At 39.0% G+C, this 20382-nt stretch overlaps 1 protein-coding gene across 1 annotated transcript; it reads left to right on the forward strand.

Annotated features, from left to right (window-relative positions):
* Positions 1 to 4541: 4541 nt before the first annotated feature.
* LOC119733302 lies at positions 4542 to 14919 on the forward strand. The gene is made up of 5 exons (XM_038206900.1): positions 4542 to 8202; positions 9214 to 9249; positions 10078 to 10140; positions 10558 to 10788; positions 11843 to 14919. The coding sequence occupies exons 1-5, from the start codon at positions 8049 to 8051 to the stop codon at positions 14089 to 14091; spliced, it is 2733 nt and encodes a 910-aa protein (XP_038062828.1). The 5' UTR covers positions 4542 to 8048; the 3' UTR covers positions 14092 to 14919.
* Positions 14920 to 20382: the final 5463 nt, after the last annotated feature.

Consider the following 20382-nt stretch of genomic DNA (forward strand, 5'->3'; position numbering starts at 1 on the left):
CTTTGCTATGTAAAATTGCTATAACCAGCTATATCATGGCGTGACCAGCTGTGGTAGGCTGGTCCTGAATAGTGGACTAGACTAGTCCAACCATCGTCGACTAGCATGTGTTCATTCAGAGTTAGTTAAACTGATCCAACTTGCCCCTTGCAGAGATGAAACGTTTCTAATTTTAATCGGAAAACAAAAAACTAACTGGTTCTTTTCCAACAAAATTTCCAATTCTTTAACATTTTTTCCCCACAAAATTTTATATTTTTTTTACGATTTTACAGCAATATGTGATTACATTGTGCATATTTGAATTATAATTTCAAAGAAAAGGCGATGAAAAGGTCGATGACAACGGCAAATAAAAATTATCACGAGCGTACTTTTAATCTCTTTCACCAGTTGAAAGGGAGTGTTTCTACGGTAGAAAAACCTCGGCCAACACTGATCAGAACCCTTTCCTGGCTGGATAAAAGGTTAAATATTGACCTTTGACGTGGAAAAATCACTGCATCACACGATGTGTGGAGCGTGCGTGCACAATGTAATATGCAAGGGTACCACCATACACAGCGCCACCAGCTAACACATGACTGGCCGGGTACGGGTAGCCAGCAGGCCACATGAACGATCCAATGGATAAAATCCATGTTGTTCAATTTTCAGAGTTTTCAGATTTAGTTGTACAAAAATGCAATGCTTAAACCCTAAAAGAGCCGGGTGGAGGGGGAATCCCTATACTTTGTTTGCGATATTTTTTGCGGACAATTTTTTCCACTCCCCAAGCTTTCATGACTTTGTAGCCTAAAGTCTTTTGTATCTTTTGTTACCAAATTCATAAAATTTCAACCCAGGGTTACTGCGCAACACAACTTTTGTTGACGCTGCGCACGGCGAAAGTGGCATTTCCCCATACATGTATGTATTACACATAAAGCAGGATTATCATGGGTGCATGTGGTGTAACACTTTAGGCAATAATTCCAAAACCCTTGATATATATAATTAATCAAATTTCTTGGGTATATTGATATTGAGTTATCTAAGCATGTGCTTACCATACTTTCAATGGGGGCGCTGTTCAAATCCGACGATTATTTACACTACCACTATATCACAGAATAGTGTACAAATACCTCCTATCCAATCTGGCTCTGTGCGTATTTTAGTATCATTTTCTTGGTTGTCGGGGGGGGGGGGGATTCGTAATTTTTTAAGGAATTTCTATAAAAAAAAAAATTTTTTGGCAGAGTTGGGTTGTTTATTGGGACCCCCAAAACCCCCCTCCCTGGATCCGCGCCGGTTATGATCTTCCTTGCAATGAAAAATAGTTGGCCTATTATCTGAATTCAATGTTGTTTTCCACATAAAGGGTCGTTTCTCCCAACAATTTCAGAGAAAACTAACAGCATGCAGCTTTCATCTTGCTTCATATATCTAATGTCCCACTTTTGGTTGCCAGTATTGTGTCCTTAGGCCTACATGTACACATTCAGACAAAGTTGCTCCCTGGAGAGATCTTCAAAAAGATGAACCGTTTTTCTGGCAATAAATGTATGGTTAGCGGATAGGCTGTGAGTGATATGAATGCTATACACAACCCTATTTTGACTGTAAATGGATTAGGAACTTATCCCACGGCTGTCCTGGAAATGCTTCGCCTTATTTCTTTACGGAAACCTACAGGCATGACAGGTAACAAAAATAAAGTGTGTAAGTTGTAGTTTTGAGGCTCCATGTGGCTAGGCTTATGCGGTTTTTTTTGTTTTAGAGTGTCCAGGAATAATTTGAAGTGTTTTGTTTGTTTACTTTCGTCTGGCTGGTTCAAAGTGTGATTTGTAGGGATTTTTGGTTATAATTTGTGTTTATCTTGGGGATGATGTCAGTTCGAATAGATTACAGACTACAGACAACGGCAGCCTGTAAAGAGATGCAGGATGATTGATGATGCAGATGGTTCAAATGTCATTGCTGAGTGGTTTCTGGCACGCTATGGGGTCTTGGATCTTGGATACGTTCACTTCCAAATACTCCTTCAAAAAGTTTTAGCTGTTTTTGATGTGCTGGCCTTGCATTGGGTACATTTATAATGTCCTCAATGAGACTTTCAGGTCCAATCCAACTGGACAAGCTTAGTCTTGATGCAATAACTTGTCGTACGTGGTACAGGTATAGGCCTATCCATTGAACTGGTTCAGGTGTTATATCAAATAGAGAGCAATCCCCTGAGCAGCTAATGACAGTGTACATGTGGAATCCCTAGAGACAGTTTTCTCGGTCACCTGTTGTCTATTATTCAAATGAAGAGTGCTGTTGGTTTGACATTGGTTTTTACAATTTTCAAAATGTTCTGAATTACTATGTGATGATATCTGAGGCTATATTTTAATTGTTGTCTTGACTTCTTTTACCCTATGTGGCGTTGGAACTTTGTCAAGTTCAATTAACCTGAGATATGTCAGTTATGTGAGCATGTATCATCATTTATAACAAAGTTAAATGTTAAATGAGACTTTAAGGGTTAGCGTGGTGGACATGACCAATGCATGGGAGGTCAGATTTGCGGTAACACCATGTGAATGAAATCTCTTTGTGAGTTGTGTGGTTCTGAAAAGAACCAGTTTGTTTAGCTTGCCATTTTGAACAGTATGCTCTGTTTGTCATCAGGAGACTGCTGACGAACAGAACGTACTGTTCGAAACGTCGAGTTAAACCAACTGGTTCTTAGAACCGCACAACTCACAAAGAGATATCATTCACATGGTGTTACCGCAAATCTCCCATTCAGTGAAAGTTATGTTAATACTTAATTTGTTCCTGTTCATTGTTACAGTATTGAAACAGCAAAGTGACTTAATGGTAACAAAATAGACCCGAAGAGATAAAATCCTCTTGAATGAAACTAACAACTGTAATGCTAACATGCAATCCTGTAATCATATCCTATCACTATCCATTTTGGTCGCTGCTTTTTAAGCGTACGTGCATTCTGGTTGAGGTACAATTTGCCATGTGACCCTCCAATCACGTCACATGACACAGTCCCTGGGAATCAAGTTTATGTGTCATCCACCAAGAGTGTTCTTGGTGTCACCTAAGTGTGGAACGATTCAACACCCCTGGGAATAAGCTGACGTGCCGTTTAAATTGATGGGTTCCTGGTGTCATGTGATTGGTGAACTTTGCAATATCCCTGGGAATGAGGTGTCGTTCATGTACTGTGTGTATTCCTTAATGCGCCGTCCAATTGGAGACCTGGGCCCCTGGGTATCACGCAACAGGTTGATGTTAAGATTCTTTGATTAACAATGACCTAGAAATATCTGTCAGTTTCATTGGTGGATATCAAGTGGGTGCGGCACAAAGAGATCACGTGCAAAGAGATAATATGCAAATGTCGATACCAAAGCCGTCATATATAAGATTTTTCATGCGAGGGTTTCATCAGATTGACGACGTGGCATTCAGCCTTTGCATGCCTTCATTTATGAAGTCTGCTCACAAACATTGAGTTGTACTATAACATTGATTTGTACTGGGAGTGTTTGCATACTTGAAAGTGTAGCCCTCCATTTTTCTCAAGAAGGTAAGAGTTGTAAATTGCTTTAATTATGCCAGTAATGAATGTCTATCAATACCCTGATTGCAAACTGTGAGGAAGACATTCCAAATACAAGTTTAAAATCGTGTAACCGACAAACCACGATACTTAAATTTCTGATCGAAGAGAAACGACAATATCATTGTTCATTAGTTACACGATTCTGAACTTGTACTTGGAACGTCTTCTTCACAGTTTGGCATCAGGGTGACCGTAGACATTCATGTACTCGCGTAATTGCCAGAGAGACTTAGGTGGTACCCTATTGTTTCCCCTCGATTGTTTCCCCTGAAAAGCAAAGCGGGAATCTGTACGGGCAGCAAGAATATAACCTTTACATGTATGCATTACGGCAGAGTAAGAGAGCAATGGCTTTGTATCACGGAATATGAAGTGAAATTAACTACATGTCATGTTCTACACACCACAGCTTTATTCTCTTAGTCAACTGATTGCTTTTTATCTTTGTATTTAGCGCTTTGAGGCCATTATGGCAATTTGGCGCTCTATAATAATAATATCTTTTTATTATTATTATTATTATTAAGTTCAAGTGAATGACATCCACCCATATGATTTATACTGTGTAGTATTTTACCGTCTATGTGCAATACAAATGAACAAAAGCCATACTACCAATCAGCCAACAGCTCCTGGTAATTAATGTGAACATTGGTTTCATTTGCAGTCCATCTGCCATTAGTTTTAAGGCTAGGTTTACACTACATGTATGTGCCCGGCGGCCACGGCAATCACGTTTCTGGCCACCGTGGGCAAAACGGTATGGACGTGAGACAACGCCAGGGGACGGGATGGGCAAACGTGACAGTCCGTGATTGCCATGGATGCCGGGCCAGATTTTTAAACTGTCTGAACACCATCTGACTATTGGGGAAATGTTCAATGTAAACAATGTTGAATATTATTTGAGTGGGGGGGGGGGTGTCTGAACACCACTGAATATTGGGAGCACGGATCTATATTAAAGAATGATTGTGCCGACATCCCACAACAGGTAGCACTGTGGTATATTTGATGCGGTATACATGTATTTCAACAGTCACATGATTTAATAGGCCTGCTGGGCAGGTATGTGCGCTCATGTTGGAGAGTTCAAAGAGGTATTACACTATAGTTATTTGAGGGCATATTTTGTGTTCATTTTTTTGCTCAAGAAAAGAGCAACTACAAAGAGTGGTGAGTTAATTCCTATTCTGAATAAATGAAGAATGCATTTATTTCCACTCATCTCCAAACTAGGTTTTACCAGTCAATTCGAGTGTGTAATTGCCACAATGGAATTAGAAAAGTCTCATAAAAAATTGTGAAATTCTTTGTTGAAAAGTAAACTGCAGTCAAGGTCCTTTTTTAATTTTGCAAAGTTTGTTGAACTGGCAACCAAATAGGTAAAGCAATACAAACAGATGGTATGGAATTGAACTCATGAAAACCAGGAAATGTCAAGGATCAAGGCTGTCGTCAAGGAAACGGAAAATTTGCCACGGCAGTCACGGTGCGGATGAGAAACCTAGTAGGCCGTAGTAAAACGGGTGAACGCAACAAAACGTGACAGTACGTGATAGGCCGTAACAAAACTTGGAGACGATCCGTAGTAGGACGGGAAGCATGTGCATTCCCCGGCATCTCACCGGTCCTTTCAAGTTTTGTCACGTTCTGCCACGTTTAGCTGGCGTTTTGTCACGGTTGCTGCACGTTTTGTCGCGTTTTGCTTCGTTTCTTACGGCAAGCTAGGGTGTACGGTAGCCGTTTCGTCGCGTTCAATCATGGCGCGTCCAGATGTGTCATGGTTTACAGACCCAGTGCGATGCGGCGCGTTGCGTTCTACTATGATCGGATACGGTGAGCGCTGTCTGGGAGGGAGTGTAAAAGCATACAATGATTGTTTTTGCTTGGGAGGCCTTCTTTTCATACCGTGGGCACAAACTTGCTCCGAAGCTGCCCGGCGTACACGTTTCATCCGTAGAAAGCCTTGACAGAACGCGAACAAGGTGTCAGACTTTGATTAGAAAGTGTGGGACCCCAGAGGGACCCCATCAGGGCATTCGTGGTAGATCGCGGGCCGAACCGTAGTGCGCCTTTGAGCCTCCAGGACTCAGCAGCCCCTTTTCCCAACGGCCCATCACAGATACCGTGATAAACCGTGAGAAAACTTAGCAGGACCTAACAAAACTTGGACTACGGAGAAAAAAAATTGCCAAAATCCCACGGCGCACTACGTTTCGGGCAAACGGGGCTGCTGTGACCGCCGGGAACATAGTGTAAACCTAGTCTAAGATTAATTGCAAGGCAATTTACATAGGCTCCCCATGCACTTTTGAATGCATCCATTTCTATAAATGTACAAGTTGCTCACTTTAGGCAAATAGAACGAGACGCAGAGGGCAACTTAGAAACCTACCACTGCAATTCAATTCTTGCTTCATTTGTCGATGACATTTTTGTGTGAAAATTCCTCCATTTTCCTTAAGTGCTGCATCTAATACTGATTTCAAGGTTCCTGTAAAACAAGGGACCCAATTGTACTCCTGGAAAGCAAGAACCAGTTTCAAAATTACTTGTGCAATAAACTGTGCAGTCGGCCAAGTTATGGTATTTAGGAACGATATAACTCCACAATCGGTTCAATTTGATCAGTAGGAAGCCGGACTTCCATTTCATTTGAATTTATGACGAACCCCAGGGACTGCAGTTCATGTGTAGGGTTCAAGCAAGATTTTTACAATATTATAGGGCATTTATTTGAGGGTTAAAGATACAAAAGTGGAATTAAATGGATGCTGAGGTGTATGCCATTGAAATTCAACAAAGTGCATTTTGTATGTATGTATGTAGATAGAATGCATGAACCTACGGTATCTTAAGGTCCAAAACTCAAGTGTGAAATAAATATGTACACAGATGCTGAGGTGTGTGCGATTGAAATGTAACAAAGTACGCCTGTAGATAGAATCAGTGCATGGAGCTACCTGTCTCTAAGGTCCAAATTAAAACTCAAGTGTCAAGTAAATACTGTATTTACACAGATAAACAGATAAACAGACTGTACTGGTACGTGTGAGGTACATGTATGCAGCAAAACAAAAATCCCAAGTTCTATATATAAACCATGTCACGCGACTTGATGACGATGCTGTGTTTGTCCAGCGCCATCTTTACCAGATCCGCCCCATCAAACGCCTCAACTGTTTGTGCTCTTACACATACATCAGAGTGAAAAAACTTCGTCTTTTAGTGATTTGACTGGGAATTTAAAAGGGGTAAGAAAATTGTCAGTTATTTTGGATGAGGTTCAAGGCTAGCTTATGAACTAGGAGTAACAGTTTGCTTCAGACTGCAAAATGTGAAGTGTACATACATGAAGTAATGTAACAAAACCTATACATGTAGATGCATTTAAGAGTAGGCAGACTACGGTTTATATTGAAAATACATTTTGTCTATTTCAATATCCCAGAAGGTACTGTTATAGCTCTTCAAAATTTGAACAATAATTCCATAAAAGAAACTAGAGGTCTATGTCTGTTTAAAAACAGAACATACAGGGTTTCTCTGCCTAAGATTTTTATGAGGTTTTTTTTGGCAATGCGTAGTCATGTAATTGATAATTTCTTGTATTAAATGCATTGACTTTAAAGTTTTGCTAGTAGCCACACAAAAAAATTTAAACATTTATTAAAAATCAGTTGATGACGCCATCTGTACATGTACGTCATTTTGAATTTTGCATACTAGTAACATTATCTACCTTCCAACAAGTTTCATGATGATTGGACCTACCCTTTTGTTTGTTTTAAAAGTCATGTACGGTACCTAAACCTGTTACAAAAAGAATTTTGATTTGAGCATGTTGTGTTGGTGAAATATGGCGATAATCTTCAAAATGTCAGAAATCTATATAAAATTACGTAATGACAGCACTATAACCTCATATTGATTTTCATCAATAACGCATTCCCATCTATAGACATACATCTACAAAGTTTCAGTGCAACTGGTACGGTTCTCTAGATAAAGGGCCCATTCACGCCTTCAATGAATTAAAAATGAACTACTATCGGAAAGTAGTCTTTAGATGCATCTTTAAAATGACATTCTTTTATTGTTTTCTTTAAAATGACAGTAGGCCTATGTCAGAAGAAAAAATTCACAGAGAGTCACGAAAAATGTGACTCAAGTCTGAGTCCTGAACTCGAGTCATACAACACTGGAAGAATGTAAACCAAAAATGAAGACTTTTTTCATTACATAAAGAATTACCAATTTCAAGGTGGTTAGAAACACCAATCACTTCCTCGGATCCGCCCTCGGATTAGAAACAAAATCCGTTCATAATATTGTAGTGTCTAGATAACAAACACCTCGCTATCTCGCATGTAGCTCACATAATATTTGCGCTTGTAATTTTCTATTGAAAAGGAAGTTTACAAGAACAGAAATGGCAGAGTTTGGCAGCATGAACACGACTACAAATACGCCGTCTGCAACTGGAAGTGGGGGACATGACTTGGATGCTGCGTACAAGATCACTGGAATCGTTGGAGGCATTGGCGCCTTTGTGGTGGCTCTGGCGGCACTTTGTTTTGGAATATGTAAGTGATGTTCCTATTGGTATAATCACAGAGTTGGACGTTACTGTCTTTCCATATTGTTCTCTTGCTTTATGCTCCCCTCCACAGTGAATTCAAGGCACGTTTGATTACTTGTTTTATACTCCCCTCCCCCCCTTCTGTTCATGTATTCATGGCACGTCTCTAATTGTATAGGGTTAGAGAAGCAATGGAAATCCTCTCAAACCTTTTGCCTTGAAACTAGATAATCAATATTACGACTCAAGATATTACAAAAGTAATAGGTACCATTAGAATTGTATGCATACGGACAACGCACGTGGCTCGAAAAAATGACCTATTAACTCATTATTTGTGTGATAATTTCACCAGGCGTACATAATACATTTCAATATTTTGATGTTACATGTACATTGCCGGGAGTGTGCCTTATAAACTAACTACGCAATATAGTGATTCAATAGGTGACTTTTTCTGAGCCGCATACTTCTCCCGTAGATGCACCATTCCTAATGGTCCCTAACATTGACACATGAAAATACATGAAGTGAGCTCATGATTTCATGAGGTTTTGTTCTCTTGTTTACTGTTCTTTTGTGTGTATATTAGTGATTTCATAATAAAACTGAGCTTTTGATGTTCCTTAATTACATGTATGGCATTTCAGTTTTCCTCGGCAAAATGGTCAGTTTGATAGTTCACTGACAGTGTTGGTCTTGGAGCAAGACGTTCTTAATTCACGATACTGAGACAGTACAGCCTTTGTACCGTGCAGCAGCATGCATCTTCCCATCCACAAACCTGACTAGAGCAGCGAACCGCTCCCAAAGATACAAGGACGTCATTTGCACGGCTTGTGTAGCACCTACTTGGGTTAATTGCTGCACAGTACAGTCCAAGAACCTGTGCGCATATTACCATCGCACCACTACGATAGTGGCTGTGCTCTTTATACATCTTATAACGAAAATTGTTTCCCTGTTGTATGAGATTCTTCAAAGTAATTACAAGTGTTTTGTGTTGTTTTTGCAGATAGACACAGGGAGAAACGCCGCCGTCAACGTGAAGGTAAGGGTCCTAAGGGGATATTTGTATTTTGAAAGGAAAACAATATAACAATGGAAATTGAAATATTATTAAAAGAAAACTGTGCGTGATCGTAATATTAAGAATAAAATGATTTTGGATTCGCCACATTTTAATCACTCTTCCTTGTTATAGCCGAGCAAGACTTGCATTTTTGGCCAAAACTTTGTAAAGACATGTTTAATGAGTGAAAAAAAGGAGAAAATAAAACAATATTGCTTAAAATAATATATAACCATTATTAGGCCCCCCCCCCAAAGTCTTGTGGTATGAAGCTTGCCCCAAAAGTGGTGCGGCGACGCCGTTTTTTTGTTTGTTTGTTTTTTTACTTTTTTCTTCTTCAAATGTCGGCTGTGCTGCAAATGGTGCCTGACTAAATTTAGTGCAAAATATATGGGAGCCCAGAGAGGCCACACAAAGCTTATACTCGATTGTAACCCCATCTAAAAACACGTTAAAATTTCAGTCAAACCAGTGAGTTTGGCAGTTTTGAGACATCATCTTTTTAAATTTTGCTGACCCGCATGGCTACGGTGACGTGCGCGCATACCAGAAACGGGAGCCTTTTTTTTTTGTTGCCTTAACTGGGACCTAGGTATTGAGTACCGATAACCATTATGATCATGAGATTATAATTCATAGACATGTAGGACCTAAGTACTCTCTCACCAAATCCATTCAGATAATTTTATATTGTATGAAACAGTTATCATGGAATCTCAAATGAACTTGCTGTGGTATTTGGAATGAGGATTCATGCGTCGGTATACAGTTAACCCAATTTGTTTTCATTCTAAAATCTGAATCCAGAAAATGGTCAACAATCGTCACTTGAGGAAAACATACCACTGACCCCAATAGAAGCTGAGACAGGTAAGCTTTTCTCAGTGTTTCACAGTAATGATAACTTTCATCATAGGAAACGTTGTCGTTGTTATTCTTTCCTCATCGGAAATTATTTTTGTCCAAAATGGACAATACAACTTGCTTTTCCACCAAGTTGTTAATTAAATTGATTCATCAATTTATGAGGCCTATCAATTTATTTTATTTTGAAATGATTAAATAGGCAGCAAAGAAGGACTAGAGACTATTCTCTGCACGCTATCACAGTCACTACAAAATAGGCTCCCTTTAATCGTGGAAGTACCGGTATTGTGGTAGCCATGGTTTCAAGTAACTGCCCCCTCCATGAATTATCTCAACAATAACTGGCACAATGCATTCACCATTGACTTTTACTCTGAACATAACAGACATTTTCACAGAGACTTTCTTGACCGTTTGCAGGTATCAGTGACTCCGTTCTACACAAGATATCTGAGATGCTTGGCTTTGATTCGCGGAAGCTTGCTACACATCTGGGTTTAAGCGCTGCAAAGATCTCCCACAAGAAACAACAGATCTTCAAGGTACTGGACAAATGGAGGCGCCGACAATCCACCGGCGGGGATCAGAGTAGAGTGTTATGCACAGCTCTCATTGAGATCGGTAGAATGGACATTATCAAAGAATTGATAGGTATCAAATAAATTTTAATCAATCATAATTTTCATGACATTAGTAGCCTTGGTACATATGATTGATTGACAAAGCAAAACCTTTTTTTTTCAAGCCGTTAAAATAGGTCTGCTTAATTTACTGAATAATTTTTTTGTGCTTAATTTACAATGGTATACCAGAAATCACATGAAATACTTTTGTTGACATGAATTACTGTCTGTTTAAGGCTTAAGACTCTGTTATCAACCAAATTTCAGCACTCAATAAGTTTGAAAGGTAAAGCACATATAATCACATTAAAACCAATCAAATTACCATACTCGGAGAGAAACGCGTGTTAGCTCATTTCTTAAGCAACGTAATTAAATTTTTACGTTAGCTTATTGAAAACTTTCCTTCTGCTTGCCCACCTTCCTTTTTTTGCGGGGGGGGGGGGGGGGGGCTGGGAAGGGCACATGTCCGCATGTCCTCATGCACCCACGAATACATCCAGGAATGAACACTGAAGCATTAAAAAGTGTGTGGTTCGGTGGATGTTGGATAAACGTAAGATCGTAATAAAAATGGCCTGGAAACAGCATGCAGCATTGTCAAGTTTCGCCCTTTTTTTTTTAGAATTAACCGCCAGCTACAGTTAGTAATTTCTTTGTCTAGTTCATGGTGTGATCAGAATTTCCGCGTTGATTTCATCACCTCTGCGTTTGTTTGAAGAGTGTAAGGGACTGGCTATTTGTGTGTAACATCAATCTCATGCTCCTCATGGTTTATCAATACATGTATTGTAATCTTGGGAATGCCAAATTTAAAAACAAATTGGATATGTAACTTTCAATCTTATTCAAAATTTCTAAGTGTACATTTAACCATACTAAATGGGAAACTAGATGTAATTCAATACTTTTGTGAATAAAGATAACAAACCTGAATGCGAAAAAAGAAATATTTGGTGGTGCGAGGACTTGGACCAGCAGATTGGTCGGCTTTGTTGAACTGTAGCTCGAAAGAATTGTAATGAATCATGTTCATCTGTTCTCTAGTAAATTACTCATTACAATTGTATGGTTTGTTTCAGAAATCACCGAATTCCAGGGGCCATATACCTTTGCCTACTTGCGACAACAAATTATTGACAACTACAAGCAAACTGCAACGACTATTTCTGCACACCCTATACTGGAGACACGTAAGGTAGATATTGAATTCTTTATTCCGCTCCGTCTGCAAAAGAACATTCCAGGCAAAACAAAATCTGAAAGGTTTGTGGCATTACGAGAAGGAGAAAGATTGTTAGATGTCAATCAAACTATAACTCTTAATTCCTTGGATGATTTGTTAAATCCAGAAGTAGTTAAGGAAATCAAGATTCTCCTTTATGGTGGGGCCGGGACGGGTAAATCAACCCTGTTAGTGAAAGTTGCAAACTCTTGCATCACACTTAGTTCAAAACCCCTTCTTGGTAGATTCGATCTTGTGCTTTGGATAAAGCTGAGGCAAATGCAGCAATCTAGTTGTGTTTTGGATGCCATATTTGACCAAATTCTAGCACAAAACACCAAACTGACAAAACCCATAGTGAAAGGGTTCATTGATGATCATGAATCACGCATTGCTTTGCTGTTGGATGGATTAGATGAAATTCCATCTCATGTTTTGCAATCTGAGGAGGGCGTGTACAGGGTTAAGGATATCTTACACAGCAGAGTCCTTACAAAAAGTTTTGTGTTGGTAACAACTCGACCACACATGACTGAATATGTATTGAGGGGTCCCCAAAAGTATGCAGTTGTTGAGGCATGTGGCTTTACAGCACAAGACAGAGATCAGTACATCAGATTAAACCTTTCTGATGATGACATGGGAGAGGCATTGATTTCATATCTGAATGTCAATACCAATCTGAGTGATATATCTGCATTGCCAATCATTTCCCAGATGTTGTGCCTTGTTTGGAAGAACCAAAAGTCCTTGCCAGAGAGAATTACTGAGCTGTACGCAGAGTTTGCACTGGCTCTTTTCAAGCGCCGCAATAAAGATTTGAATGATGATCAGGTGATGTTTTACTTGATGTCCATCATTGATGGCTTGGGGCGTGTTGCATTGCAAGGGTTATTAGACTCTAGAGGGGAAAGACTCATGTTCGATAAAACTGAATTTCAGGATTGTCAGTCTTGCTTGGATGAGTGTTTTCGTTTGGGTTTTGTTGAACATGAAACATACACTAGTGGTCTGGATGTAAAGGTGTTGGTTACTTTCCTCCACAAGACCATCCAAGAATACTTCGCAGCATGTCACCTGGCGAAAATACTAGAAGATAACGAAAATGATTTCCGTCATCAGTTGAAGCAGATTAGAGAAGGCAATGTTCATGCAATGGAATACCTGCTGAGATTTTGTTGCGGTAGATCAAGGCAGGCTGCTGGTCTCATTCTGGATCACATACAAGAGATGCAAGGTGACGAGAAGAAACTGCAGAGATTGGCTCGGTTGCTGCTATTCGAGTCTGGTTCAGAAGAGTTGGCAACCAAACTAGTCAGACCAACTTGGGTAGACTGCGAGAGTAACGAAGACCTGAAACCACTGAGCTACTACTTACAGCATGTCACTCCACCACTTAAAGGTACATTCTTTAAAATGCATGTAAGAAAGCAGGAGCTTACCCTTCTCAGGGGAATTCTTCTGAGTGACAGCATGAAGTCAGCTGGGCTGATAGTGGTTAACTACTACTTGTCTGAGCAGGAGGAGGAGGAGCTTAGCCTCCTAGAGGAAACACTTGGTGAGGTGGATGAACAGCGCCGTGCTCAATTACACATTGTGGTTCACATTGAGGCAAAGTCCTGGTTTGATGTGGGGCATGTATCACACAGCTTTTTCTGCATGCAGAAACAAATAGTCAGGCTTGGTTTGTATATGCACCATCGATCACCAGATGAGGTTGTCAATCTATTGAAGGCACTGGAAGGATGCAGGTTGGATAATCTCTCACTGTATGGCACCAACCTGCATGCACAGGTGGGAGATGTCAGCCACATACTGTCATCCCTTACACTCTTGCAGCTCAAGGCATGCAGGTTGGTAGATGATGACGTGAAGGACCTGATCAGCATCCTTCCTGCTAGGCATGGTTTACAATGGCTTCACCTTGATGACAATGCATTCAGTTTGGATGCAGTCAGGGCTCTCACCCATCATCTCCAAGGTCTCCCTGAGTTACGTTGGTTGAAACTTCGTAACATTGACCTCGATGCTGAGCTCATCAGACGAGTTGTCAGTCAAGACCTCCCTCACCTGACGGAAACAAAAGAGGGAGAATTCCGAGCCTAAATAATCTCCCACCAAGTCATAACTCTTACCCCGTTCCCTATGAATGCACCACGCTCACAAGGCACATTCAGTTTAAACAAGTAGCACGTATCATCGGTCATGTTATGTAAAATCAATGCTCTCCAACCCCCTCCCCCCCCAAAAAAAAAGTTTTAAAAAAACTAACAATCAATAACAACAAAAACTATATTTTCAGAGGACAGTAAGGGGCTCGATAATGAATAGAAAAGTCAACAAAAAGGTTTCAATACAAATAGATGTATTCGGAATCCTCTTACATTATGAATACAAATATACAAAGCATAGTTCTTCATTCTACTGAACCTCCATCCCCCACCCCAAGAAAAAAAACACCAAATTTTCAATCCATCAATCAATCAATCAATCAATGCGAAAAGTCAATCAACAATTCCTGTACAAAATGATTCATTGAAATCTTCAAACATAATAGCACTGTACTAAGCCTTCTGGGTATCACTTGAAAGTGATATTAAATTGACCATGTATCTTGGGTGACCTCTGAGTACTATTATAAATCTACAATCTAATCGTCAATTAAACAAGAGAATCCACCTCTCCTTTCCATTTATTTTGAAAAAATATCTTGAATCGCATCATCTTAGGTAAAAGTTGTGTGAGATGTCTTCAACTTTGTGACAAAGGCCTCCTCCTACCCTGTTATCCGATCAATGTAGTAATATGGCATTCCAACAAACTAATGTGACCACACGCAAATGGCTGCACGACACCCTTCCATAGACCAGTGCTGGGCAAAACTTAGTATACAGAATAATACCCCAAACCTCGGGTACTTTTGAATTGTTTTGCGTTTGCCTTATGTACAAATTCGGAAAATTCTCACAACTTCACGCCTTTCAAACAGACGTTTCTTTTTAGTGTTTGTGCTTCATTCTTTATCAAATCGTTTGTGTAAATAAATGTAATTTATGCATAAAATGGCAAAAATTATGATTCCAGTTTGCTAACTTTTGTATAGATCTTTAACCTTGACTGTTTATGTAATATACATTTAAAGTGGTCCAGTTGTGTAAGGACAGTATAACGTGGATTTTGTTTACTATTCAACTATAGGCTGATGTCCATATTGAGAATTACTAAACCAGTGTTCATATTGTCAAACAATTCATGTATACATGTAGAATGTTGCATTGCCAAATGACGCATTTTTGTCAGAGGACAGTCATGTTTGCTCATTCAGGACCAATCGTTGCAATTGTATACGCGAAAATGTTTCTGTGTTTCTGATTATGTTGAAATAGGTACATGTGGACAATTTGCTTGTTTTTATCATTGCAAGCCTCTTCAAAGTATTGATTGACACTAGATTTGTTTGTTCCAAGTATGATCAATATTCTGTACAAAAATTGACGTTTTTGTTTCTAACAGTTGTGATATTTTGCAGTTGCCCAGGTGATAACATTCGTTTATAACATGCCCAAATGCAACCATTCAATTTGGTAAAAGCAGTTCTGCAGGAGAGAAAAAGTAGACTTTGAATCAACGTTTTGATTTATTCACATTGGAAATGTAAACTGAATGTAAATAATGTTTAACTGTTGTTGCTGGCATGACACATGAAAGAAGATTTCGATCAAAATGGGATTTACACGCTGTAACTGCAAAGCCAAACTGATTGCAATTTTAAATGATGGGGATTTTGTACTCATTAATTTACACATTTCAAGGGATATGGGATGGGATCATTTGTATTTATCCCAAAAGTAACCTACCGAATTGTAATCAAAAAGCTCACTTGGATTAAAGATCGTACTGGTACTAAACACCCTGTGAAATTATTCCATCTGGCTTGCTGTCATTAAGAAGAAATCAAGAAATGTAGGTGATTTCCAATGATAAGTCAATTGACTGATTTTTGAAATTAGAGTTCTATGGACGAAATCGCGTTTATTGATCAAAAGTTTGTGCATGGATATTTCACTCTTTTCTTGAAAAGTGTAATATCCAAAGCTTCAACATGTTAGGTTTAGGGTATTCTTCTGTGGAACAGTGATGATATTACATGTATTGGAAACGAACCATGTGCATGAAATACAAATGTTCCTATGCCTTTAAGCCATGGTTTACAAACTACATCATTGTGATTTTTATCTTGTGATCATTAATGTGCAACTCTGTAAGATAAGGTCATCACTCGGGTACGAACTCCAAGTCAGGATAATCTGCTGACTTCTGGATAGTTTGGTTTCAGTCATAAAAATAAACCACAAAGGAGAACTGACTCGGTGCATTATAATAACTTGAAAGTTGAACAAAGAAATTGACTGGAGCTGGTTTGACCCTGTGACCTCCGGATAACTGTTCCGGTACGGTAATCAGGAACGGTCACCCTGCTACAGTCAATTTGTTTGTTTAACTTGAAAATAAGATTTGAAGGTTTGCATGGTGGAAAGATACTAAGACACTAAGACAAGAACAGTCAATTTCTTTATTTCACTTGAAAATAAGATTTGAATATTTGCATGGTGGAAGATACTAAGACACTAAGACAAGATAAGTTTGCGGTAGCACCAGGTGAATAAATCAGTCAACTTGCATCCTTCTCATCAGCTTCACCGGTTTCGAGCTTCACCAGTTTGCATCCTTCTCACGCCTCACCGTACCCATCCTTATAACATCGCATTATCGTTGGAATCCCTCATTTTCCTGACGACGGGCAGAGCACACTGTTCGAAACATTAAGTCCCTCCGGTTCTTTTCAGAACCACACATACTCACAAAAGAGATTTATTCACATGGTGCTACCGCAAACTTATCTTGTCTTAACTTGAAAATACAAATTAAATATCTGATATTTGCACCGTTTGGCGGAAGTAAGTTTATTGGTTAACTATGAGTAGAGATATGTTGGAATTTGTAAGTCATTTGTATTATTTGCTATTGGTGCAGAAACATTTCTGATCTCTTCTTTTGTTTTTCCAGATATTTGGGGCAAAGTTTAAGACGTCAGGAATTATTATTTGACGTTGTGTTCTTTGTATGATTATTATCATGTAATAAATCATTGCATTCAATGACTTGAGTCAATCTTTGAGGTTAGATGATTGTTGTGTTATGCCTCCATTCCTCCCTCAGTGATGGACCAATCTCCCGTCTCTGAATTCTACAGCTGGGTCACCACTTGGGTTTTGTAATCAGGCAGGCTGGCTTCATAATGAGGATATCCAAAGAAATTCCTTAGAAAATAGATCAACACAATCACAAATTTACTTCATGCAATTAAAAATGATGATTAGACAGCTAAATCACTGATGGATCCACAAGCATTTATTGTTTGGGGATTAAGAAAGGGGTCACCGACAGGCCAATTCCTTATGTGGAGGGGCGGGGCTAGATCGCATTTAATGGGAGGGGTGCAGTGTTTCCTTTCTTTCTTTGTATTATAAAGTGGCAACGGCGACGAATAGACTATAATTTCGTATTAAAAACAGTCGTCTTCACTTGTTCCCTGGTGGATTTATTTTAAAAAGCATTTCTAGTGGCCCCCACTTCGGTCTGCAAGAAGACAGCTTCTTTGATTAATTGAAGACTTCATATAAGTTGAAGTTGTCTTGAATGAATCATTGTTTCAACTTTGCGACACCATAGTGACTCTTACATTTGAAAACAAACAGCTTTTTTTCTTTTCTTTTTATTTATCTAGCACCCAATGAACACCAACAATTGGAACATGAAAAAATTCCAAATAACTGCCCCCCTCCCTCCCCCATTCATCCAGCCCCTTTCATGAATGATTGATATTAGTTGTCTGGGCCCCACTACCAATAACAACTCCATTTAACGAACAAAATGCGCATTTTGTTTGACCCCCTTCCATATTCCCTTAAAAGATGTTTTTGTACAATTTAATTCAGCTGTCTACATTATTTATGGGGGTTATCCGAGGGCAAGTTAATTTGGCCGCACTAATCGAAAGCCCGCCCTCTATGGCTGAATTAAATAGGGGAATATTAGATATTAAATATATAATGAATAGAGGAACATTATTGAAATAGAGGAATATTATTAAATAAAGGAATAAATAGAAATCGCGGCACTCTGGAAATTTGCGCAGTTACCACGTGATGAAAGAAAAGACCAATTGCACCTGTAAATTTGCATATACATTCCGCACAGTCCTGGCTATACCAACTTAATTGGAAAGGGGTGAACCATCCATCAATACCAAAAAAAAGGGAACTCAGTTTTATTTTAAATCTGAGCAAACTATTGAAGATGATCTTTTCTTAGATGCACGTCTCCAATATTGTTTTATATAAAAAGTGCAAGAGTTTAAAAAAGATGGTATGCAAAAATTGTGAATTAGAATAAAAACGACATTTACCCCAAGCTAACAGAAACTGATCATTACCCCACAAAAATTGCCGGGTAGTTTTCAGTGGTAACAAGCCAGGGCAACGCACAAATAACTGGTTCGCACCTCTCAATGCTTTTGAAATCATTGCAATAGTACGTGCAGGGACCAGGGACAAAGTGTTTTTGTTCACAAACGACCAATCTCACGCGGTTCGTTGCGCGTTCGTAAATTGGCGGGGCACGTATGGTGGAGGACTTCGAAAAAACGTCACAACAGTCAAAGTAAGTTTGCCAATTTTTGCCTGAAAAGTTAACCATGTGGCCTTGGAAAGTTAGGTAGAATTAACTGAACTACTGTAGATACTTCTGAAGTTGATGCAGAGGAAAACACGGTTCGAAATCCTAAGTTTTTAAAGAAGGAATTCTGTCAGTTATTTTCTCCATTTTCTGAGAATCTGGAAATGGGCGTGGTTTCAGAAATTTGACTGCGGAGGAGGGGGACCAACGGTTTATAAAAGGGGGCAGGAAGGGTAAAGGGATAAAATAAACACTTGTGACATTCGCAATGCATGCTGGGCATGGATAAAAACAGGAAAATCCCCAGACTTGTCTTTTTTTATTGCAGTTCAAATTTGGCAGTGGGAGTAGGCCTATATTTTGCCGGCGCCGGCTTTCTTTAAGTGAATGATATTTTGCCGGATAGGCACTGAACATGGGCAGTGACATTTTTTGGGACTTGTTTACAGTGATAAATCTTAGTCTGGTTCCGCGCCAACATTGTCATTGTAACTTGGTATTCACGAGACGGAATCTGACCATTTTACAATTTCGGGCTTCATTTCCCTTTAATAAAAAAAAAATCCTCCAGAGCCAAGAATCAGGAAAAGAAAATGCGATACTCGGTACTTAAATGTTGGAGTTCGAGTCAATTTAAAATAAATAAAAGGATATTCTTGATTGTGTGGGATGAAAAAAATTGAAAATGTCGAAAGCTGGGAATCGAACCCTGCTGTGCTGGGGATCTCTCACTCATAAGATTCACATGCTATCCACTAGGCCACAGGTCTTGCACATGCACAAACAATGTTGGTAATTTAATACATTTTATAATATAGGCCTACTCGTATACGCATCAAAAGGGGGTGCTGTATAATCTATCTGGCTAAATATCGTTTACTGTATAAGAAAGCCAGCTAAATCTAACCTGCTAAATAATTATACACTTCCTTCAAATGTCTATTTTATTTACCTGCATGTCTGTTGAATGTAGCTCTCACAAGTCTGTCATTGAAAACTGATAAGTTGCACTCTTGTTATTTACAGGTGGTTATCATGACAGTCAGACTCAGAGCCAATGAAGTGGATGCTGTCAAGAATGGAAATGTGAACCACACAAAGCTGATCTTCAACTGAAGGAATGCCCAACTTTCAAAGTCCTTGCCATTCGGTTTGTCATGGTTAAACTCTGTTCATTGAACTTATGTGCTCTAGAACAAAGCTCCAGTAAAGTCTATTGGGCCAACTTCTTAGGGCATGGAAATAATCTTATGAGTTTAACTGAAATCTGAAATGAGTGATTTGATTCCAAATACATTAACAAATCTTCATGATGTTTAGACCTCGAGCACATAGATGCATGGAACTAAGTCAAGTTTCTAAATAACTTGAAAATAAGTTGCACAATAAACCTAGCCTAAACATTAGATTAATGCTCATAAAAGTAAATTTAAACTTCAAATATGTTTAACTATGTTTAATTCACTTTAATAAATGAAATCAGTATTTGTTTAGACTTACGAATATTCAGTGCCTAAAACTAAGTCTTCCACTTTATTTTAAGTTAATTTAAAAAGCATCAGCAGAACCATAAATGTAACAAAACCTAAGGACAAAGCTTATAAAATTAAAATTTAGCTTTAGATGTGAGGCAGCTCACTTGGGATGGCAATCCAGTTT

Source organism: Patiria miniata, unplaced genomic scaffold, assembly GCF_015706575.1.
Source record: "Patiria miniata isolate m_02_andy unplaced genomic scaffold, ASM1570657v1 HiC_scaffold_25, whole genome shotgun sequence".
NCBI lineage: Eukaryota > Metazoa > Echinodermata > Asteroidea > Valvatida > Asterinidae > Patiria > Patiria miniata.